The sequence below is a fragment of the Callionymus lyra genome, chromosome 12 (genome assembly GCF_982586985.1).
Source record: "Callionymus lyra chromosome 12, fCalLyr1.hap1.1, whole genome shotgun sequence".
NCBI classification, from domain to species: Eukaryota; Metazoa; Chordata; class Actinopteri; order Syngnathiformes; family Callionymidae; genus Callionymus; species Callionymus lyra.
Window position 1 is genome coordinate 15,468,623 of NC_141829.1, and position 7,992 is coordinate 15,476,614.

Sequence of the window (7,992 nt, forward strand, 5' to 3'; positions counted from 1 at the left end):
AAACATTTTCATAAGTTAGATAACACCCCCCCACTCCCACACCCTAAAGACCAGACCAAATCTCTCCTTAAAGTAAGAAATAAAGGAAAGAAATACACTTAAGAAGCCGAAAAAAAGACAAAAAAGGCAACAAAAAAAAAAACAATGACACAAATTGTTACACTGTAGTATGTTGCACTTTCTCCTTGAGTTTTTGTAGGATTCAATCCCAGTCTTCAACAGTCTTTGAGCTGGCTCTATGTATCCTGGCACTACATTATTTAATGTTAATAATTGTGAAGGCTGCACTAAAACCAGCCCATAAGATTATTTTCTGTCGGAGTGTCAGGTTTAAATCAGAATTGTCATTGTTCACTTATATATCCAACAACTTAGTTCCAAAATGTGATGACCTCAGGGCATTCCAAATACATATGAAAAAAAGTTCCGGCTGGGTTCGGTGAGCAAAGTTCACAGTTGTTCGTCGCAGTAATTTTCATTAAGTGATGTTTTCTGGATGTAAGATGCATTCTATGGACAAATTTATAGTGGATCAGTTGATGATCAGGATTCCTAGAGGTCTATTATTTTCCTTAAGCATAAAAAGCGCATTTAACCGTATGAGTGGATGACATATACACTCAGATTCTTTCAGTATGTATCTTAAAATGTTGAATTACTCAGACAATATTCATTTTACAGGAAAGTTTTCTCCTAAAATAAACAAAAGAGTAATGAAGAACATCTGCGGTAACTGACTACCCTCTTCCTCGTCTTAAACTTTAAATAAATTAAACAGTTTATACAATTTATTATGTCAAGTTTAGTTGAGTAAGAATCTAATAAGGAAAATTATATCGCGATTGATTTCTTTACTCACAACTAACCTAGTAAAAATTAGTTGAAATAACATGACATAATAAATGTTATTAAATTAGTTGTTTTTACCTAGTGTATTATTTCCTCATTACTCTGCTCTTCTCTTGTCTTTCAGAGTTGTATTACATCTGATGAGTTCACCATATTTTAGATACGATGACTACCATACTCCACCCACTTCTCCTCATCTCTGACGAGGCAGATTGATTTTTACAATTACTCATTTTTTGAGAAGGATCATCTGTGGATCAGGTTTAAGATCTTATCTGCTGGATGGAAAGAAGGAACTTTCACTTTTGAAGCAGATGTAATTTCAGTTGATTTCCATTTCTAGTTTAGAAGGTCATTGTACCGGCCTGACCATGGAGAAGCTGGACATTGTTGGCGAGGTGGTCAGTCCGGCCTTGGAGGCCACTGAGGACTTCATGCACCACATGAGTGGAATACAAAGCCAAGGTTCATGCCAAACTCCCAAATCAAACCTCCAAGTGTTCCATCAGACAAAGAAGCTCCAGGATGCGTCTAGTGCCGCCCTGGGGAAGCTGAGTTCCAGTGGTGTCTGGAGCCTTCCCGCGAATGACCAGCCGTCGGTTGGGCCCCTGGGTTTAGCTTGGGCCGACAACTTTGTTTTAGGTTTAGTGGGCTTGGGCCAAGGCAAGAGGAATCGCGCCTACTCCACCAATGACTTGGCAGCTCATGCCAAGGAGGGTCTCAGTAACACAACGTCTGCCTCGCCCAGCTCCAAGTTTAAGAAGGGACACAACAGATCCAGATCGGACGTGAACTACGGTCGTACATCCTGCGCCGACTATGGCCCCCCTGCACGCGACTGCAATGCCAAAAAAAGCTTGGGCCTTAACCATCATCGACTTGGTAAGTCAGTAACCAGGTAGAATGATCAGTAACGATGCTCTACTATCGCCTGAGCGACCCACACAGAGTCTATAGTGAGAGACTTTTTAAAATTACCAGACGAAAAATTGACCCAACAAGACGCTTTATCTATCTGTATACAAATGTATATTAGGTAATTAAATAAGTTAATAGAAAATTTGCGTCATTACAATATTCCGACACAAGGGGAGCTAGAAACACTCTTTTTACATTTACAGATTTGGCCTTTAAAGCTTAGAAATGTAAGAAAACTGAGGACATGTAGAACAACCAACCTTCATGTACAGTGGTCCCCCGTTTATTGCTGGGTTAACGTTCACAGTAAATGAAATACACTAATGACAATAAATTGTACACTTAAATTAAAAACATTTAATTAGCAACATTCATACGATCTTAGAAACTCAACATTGCGTCTTAAGTGCCATCTCTCTCAACAATCCTCTGAGTAACGGTAAACTAAACGGCTCTCATAATGCTTTTGTATTTGTTTTGATTTTTTGCACATAAAACACCCCAGTTACAGTCGTAACCAAGGTTCTAAGAATGGGTATTTGCCCTTTATTGGCTGTTAGGATGTTGAAAATGAGGAGAAAAAACAAAAGTGCATGGTATCACAGTTGAGCAGTTTTCATTGTTAAAGAGCAGATTCTGAATTTAATCGTTTCTCAACCTTATGAAACTAAATCAAACCGATTTAGGAAACCTACCAATCTTCGGTTTAAATAAAGCCCCTGTTTGTAACCGTCTGAATCTGCATTAATTCATCTCATTCGTCTTCAGGAGACAAAGGCAGCAGCTGTAGCGTGGTGAAATGGGGTGAGATGGAACATCGCGAGGGGTCTTGCACTCGCTGGATCCCGTGCCTTGTGGAGCTGACCGTCTCCGACCTCCTCCTGTATACCCTGGACAACAGTGCCAACCTGGAGCTGGGCTCGGCCTACTCCCTGTCCCACTGCCAGAGCATCGTCTCGCCCGCCGAGTGCGGCCAGTCCGAAGACCGACGAACCCTCCAGGCCTTGTTCTTCAACAGCACCCGTCTGCAGCTGAGGACGGCCACTCAGTGGGAAGCCCTGCAGTGGAGGAAGCTCATCTGGGAGAACGCCCAGGCGGTGCGACCGGACGACAACAAGCAGCACAACATGACGCCATCTTTGGGAGTCCAGATGGCGATGGAGACGAAGTCCTCGGCGGCAGTTCTCCGGTCTAGTAATGAGCTCCCGAAAAGGCCGACCACCCTCCCGCTGTCCGCCCCTCGCTGTCACAAATACATTAAATCCGCTTTGCTACAAAAGCTGACGGACCAGAACAACTGGCGGGCCTTTACGTTCGTCCTCACCAGAACTGCTTTTCAGGCTTACCCCGCTGACGGCCAGTGCTCCATGGATCGCCCGTTTTTCCAGTATCAGCTGGCGTCCTGCTTGGCCGTCCAGCCGGAGTCGGATCCCAAGATGAAACGGGACCGCTTCAAGCTGGTGTTTCCCAAAGAGGTGCTGCGACTGAAGGCGAAGGATCATCTGGAGGCGAAGGAGTGGATGGAGGCGCTACAGAAAGTGGTGTCAGCGCTGGAAGACAAGAGTCACGCCCAAGAAGGCTCGACGAGCCTACAAGGAGTGCCACTGAGGACGAAACCGTCCAGGCAGAGACGGCAGCCGGAGACGGAGAGAGCCAAGAGACAGTCCGTCACCACAAGTTTCCTCAGTATTCTCACTTGTCTGACTGTAGAGAAGGGTCTCACGGCCCAGAGCTTCAGGTGTGCAGGTGAGAAAAGTTAATTTTGCTTTTAAGAATACTTGAAATAACATGATCATGGTCCAACTTCATCTACCACTAGTGTTTACTGACGTACTGACTGAAGTACGGATTAAATGGGAACGTTTTCTGAAAGCAAAACAAATTTAAAATTCAAAATATTGAAGTACATCCGTGCCATTATAATATTCAATGGTTGAATTTAACATTTCAAATGTTGAAGTTTCATTATTTAAAATGTTTTTTTAAAGCACTGCATGCTTTGTTAAATTATTGAACTACATTTTTAATATTGGTGGCTCTATTATACCAGCATTTTTATATCGAATTTAAAAGGCTACGGATATAAAAGTATTGAATAAAATAAATTATTAATTGAATGACAATATCAAACTCTACGTGTAAAATATTCCCAATTCATATAGAAAATGTTTAAATTAAATTAAATTATTAAAAGAGACTATTTCAACCTTTTTGATTTAGAGAATATTCAATGATGTTATTCAAGATGATCTTAATTAAAAATCAAAGTTTAAACATTAGAAATGATTAAAAAAAATGTAAGCAGTAATGTTTGTTTTTTTCAATCCAATAGTTTTCTATCAGTGGAACTATTATACTAACACTTTTATATTGAATTTAAAGGCTATAAATGAAAAAATAATGATTTTTGAAAATGTATTCTTGAGTCTTTGGTATCAGAAAATCCAACTCTATGTGTAAAACTGTATTTTTTTCCCCAAAATATTAGAACTAAAAAAAAAAGTAACCTTTCAATATACAAATTATTTAATTAAATATATTAAAAATGACATTTGAAATGTTGACTTTGTGTCTGATGGTGCTGATATACTTCCATATAATACTCTTTATAATATATAGTTCATATATATAATATAAAGGTCTCTTTACAATGTTTTTTTATGTGCTTTTGTGTGTGTTCAAGTCTTAATTATGAGACGATAAAGAATGAGCATCAGCCTATTTTACTCTCATTTTAGTCGACTCATAACGGTGAATCCTTGTCGGAGTTATGATGCCGTGTGTAGAAGAACGAGAGTGTGTTGAACATGGTGTGTGTGCAGGGTGTCAGCGTCCAGTGGGTCTCTCCAAAGAGAAGGCGAAGGTCTGCTACTACAGCGGCTGGTACTACTGCCAGAGCTGCCACGACGACAACTCCTTCCTCATCCCAGCACGTCTGCTGCACAACTGGGACATAAGCAAGCACAAGGTACGGACTCACCGGACCAGATGGACCGAAGTCCTTCACATCATGACCCCCTGGTTCTTAAAAAAAAAAAGATGCTACTTCGTCAACTGTCGGGCCTTGTACGTTCAGCTCTGATGTCGTTCTCTTAAACCCTGCAGGTGTCCAATCAGGCCAAAGAGTTCCTGGAGTTTGTGTACGAGGAGCCACTGCTGGACATCCAGCAGCTGAACCCGTGTCTGTACGAGCACTGTGAGCCTCTCAGCACCGTCCTCCACCTCCGGCAACAGCTGCAGTCCCTGAGAGCCTACCTGTTCAGCTGCAGGGCCATGGTGGCCGAGGACCTGAGGCGGAGGTGAGTCTGTCTCTCTCCATCAGTCGGTCCAGCCATTTATTCATCCATCCATTCATCTATTCATGTATCCATTCATCCATTTATCATTTCATCCATCCATCCATCCATTTATCAATTGATCCATCCTTCCATTTATCCATCCATCCATCCATCTATCCATCCATTCATCTATCCATCCATCCATCCATCCATTATATCTGTAGTCTTTACTCACACGTGTTTTCTCCTCAATTCTCACATGATCAAGTGAGAACTAAGGTAAGGTAAGGTAAAACTTTATTGATCCCTCAGGAGGTCTCCTTGTGGGAAATTGTTTTTTTCCAATAGCCAATACATACAGCATTTTTTTTATAAAAAAAATAAAAAATAAATAAGTACAAGAACACTAAACCCACTAATTTTAATAATAACAATAGTCATAAATTCATTCATTCAAAAAATAAATATACAAATATATTATAAATCATTATATTTTCTGGTCCTAAGAAGCACAAACAATGGCTTCAAAAATAAAAGTTCAACAGACCATCGTCCGTATTATTCAAAGCTTTTGTTTTATCATCCTATTCTCCTGCTGGAGCTCCATTGTAGGCATTGGGTGTCAAATCTATATAACTGTGGACACACATATACAAACAAGTGTGTAGAATTAAGGTAAATGTACCAACCTGTGTAAATAAAGTATGATTCCACATTAAACCTTTGAATAAGTGGTTTAAGAACTTACCAAAACCTTGTGACAAATAAAATCTTCTGTATATCCGTGTGTGATTTCTACTAGTAACTGTGTGTAATTAATGTTTTTCTCTTGTTTGCAGAATCTTTCCTCGAGAATATCTGCTCCTGCACGTCCACCTCTACTCTATAGCAGACCTGCAGCAGGTGACCTTGTCCTCCGTTCAGCCTTGACCTCCAGATACTTTATTAGGCCGCTAAGAAATCTAGGATCTTCAGCAGACAACCTACATTTGAAAACATTAGTGTTCCACACATGTTCACGATCCTTGCTTCTTTTTGCTGTCCTCGTCTTCATCGCACCTTCCTCGCGTCTCCACCAGGTGATCGACGGGAAACTGGCTCCGTTCCTGTCCAAGGTGATCAAGTTCGCCAGCTCTCACGTGTTCAACTGCAGCCTGTGTCGCGAGAAAGGCTTCATCTGTGAACTCTGCCACAACGGACAAGTCCTGTACCCCTTCCAGGAGAACGTGACCAAGAGGTAAAATCTTCTTCTTCTTCTTCTTCTTCTTCTTCTTCGTGCCCCTCCTCCACTGACCACGTGTCTGCCGCAGGTGCGAGGGCTGCGGCGCCATTTTCCACACCGTGTGTCGCCAGAAAGCCCAGCCGTGTCCGCGCTGCGTCCGCCGGGAACTTCACCACAAGAACCCGTCGTCCTTCTGGTCGCCCGACGACGACAGTCCAACCTGTTTTCAACTTCCCTACCAGGACACCTCGGCGGCCTGACACCGACCACTGCTGCGTGTCTTTCCATCGGACGTTAGCACAAGCAGAGCTAGTGTGGTATATCAGTGCTAAAAGTGTTAAAACTTGAATTTTTTGTTTTTATTTTGAATCATTTCATTCATTAATTTATATTTAAGAAATTACACATTTAATTTTCTCATTCAAATAATTAAAGATGACATTTTCTTAATTCAATATTTTCAATTCGTAGCCATTTTAATTCAATAAAATAAAAAATTAGCGTAAAAGCTCATCACTTTTTTGTTAATGTCTGATGGAACTATTAAAATATAATTTTTTAATTGAATTAAAACGCCTAAGAATTGAAGAATATTCACTTTAGACATTTTATTTTGGAACTATAAAATATCAAACTATATATCTAAAAAACATCATTAATTCATTTTGAAAACAACCTTTCAATATGGAAATTATTAATTAATTAAATTAAATTAAATAATAATTTAATGCTTTAAAAAAAATTAAAGTTTCAACACTTTAAGTGTTCAATTGAATGATGGCACTGATCTACTTCCACGCCTGCACTGGACTCCAGTCTTCTCCGTATCATCTCACACAGGCTGTCGTCTTCACGGCCATCCAGTCACTTGACGTATTTAACCAAATTTGTGTAAATAGATTTCAGCGAAAAGGTTTTTATGTCACTCACAGGTCACCTATTTAATAAACCAACACCAGAGATCTTCTCAGGAAACTTTTTCTGCAGCTTGTATTCAGTCGTTAGTTTGAGGCACTAATGTGAGGTTCCTTCCATATGCATGACCTTCGTAACATCAGCAGTACTTGATGTTTAGTTTCAGGAAACACACCAAAATGTCCATTTTTTCCCCTCTGCACAGCAACTAATATGTCGTTGTTTTTAGGAAACTCGATGATAATGTCATTGTCATAAGGTGCTAACAAAGACGATCAGCTCCTTGAGACGACAATGGACGGTTGATGAATAAAAAGTGTGATGAAAATAAACTTGAAGCTTTTTTTTTCTGTGTATTTTATTCTAAGGTTTCATTTTCTAACCCGCTCTAGTAGAAGAACTCACATTTCTCCGATCCTTAAAACTCTTCACTGGCTTCCAGTTTCTTACAGTATCAACTTTAAAATTCTGGTTCTTACTATCAGATCTATTCATGGTCAGGCTCCTCCTTACATCACTGATCTGATCTAGCCTTACACCCCAGCTCGGGCTCTGAGGTCTGTGGATCTGAATCTACTTATGGTTCCTCGCACACGGTTCAGGACCAGAGGAGAGAAATCTTTTCAGGCTGTTGCTCCTAGACTTTGGAACCATCTTCCTCTCTCTTTGCGCTTGATGGATCTACTGACTCCTTTAAGAAACTTAAATCTTAAGACGTTTCTATTTGTTCAGGCTTTTCCTTGATTTTCTGGAACTCCTGTTGTGTTATCAGTTTTATCTTGATCTTTAAAGTATATACTTTATTGAATA

General features: G+C 40.3%; 1 protein-coding gene across 1 annotated transcript; it reads left to right on the top strand.

The window, feature by feature from the left end:
* The first annotated feature begins 980 nt into the window (after positions 1-980).
* Positions 981-7,493, top strand: plekhm3 (pleckstrin homology domain containing M3). The gene is made up of 7 exons (XM_087804693.1): positions 981-1,731; positions 2,536-3,513; positions 4,590-4,735; positions 4,873-5,066; positions 5,885-5,948; positions 6,125-6,282; positions 6,356-7,493. Exons 1-7 carry the CDS (start codon positions 1,221-1,223, stop codon positions 6,525-6,527), a joined length of 2,223 nt encoding a protein of 740 aa, XP_087660819.1. The 5' UTR covers positions 981-1,220; the 3' UTR covers positions 6,528-7,493.
* The last annotated feature ends 499 nt before the right edge of the window (positions 7,494-7,992 follow it).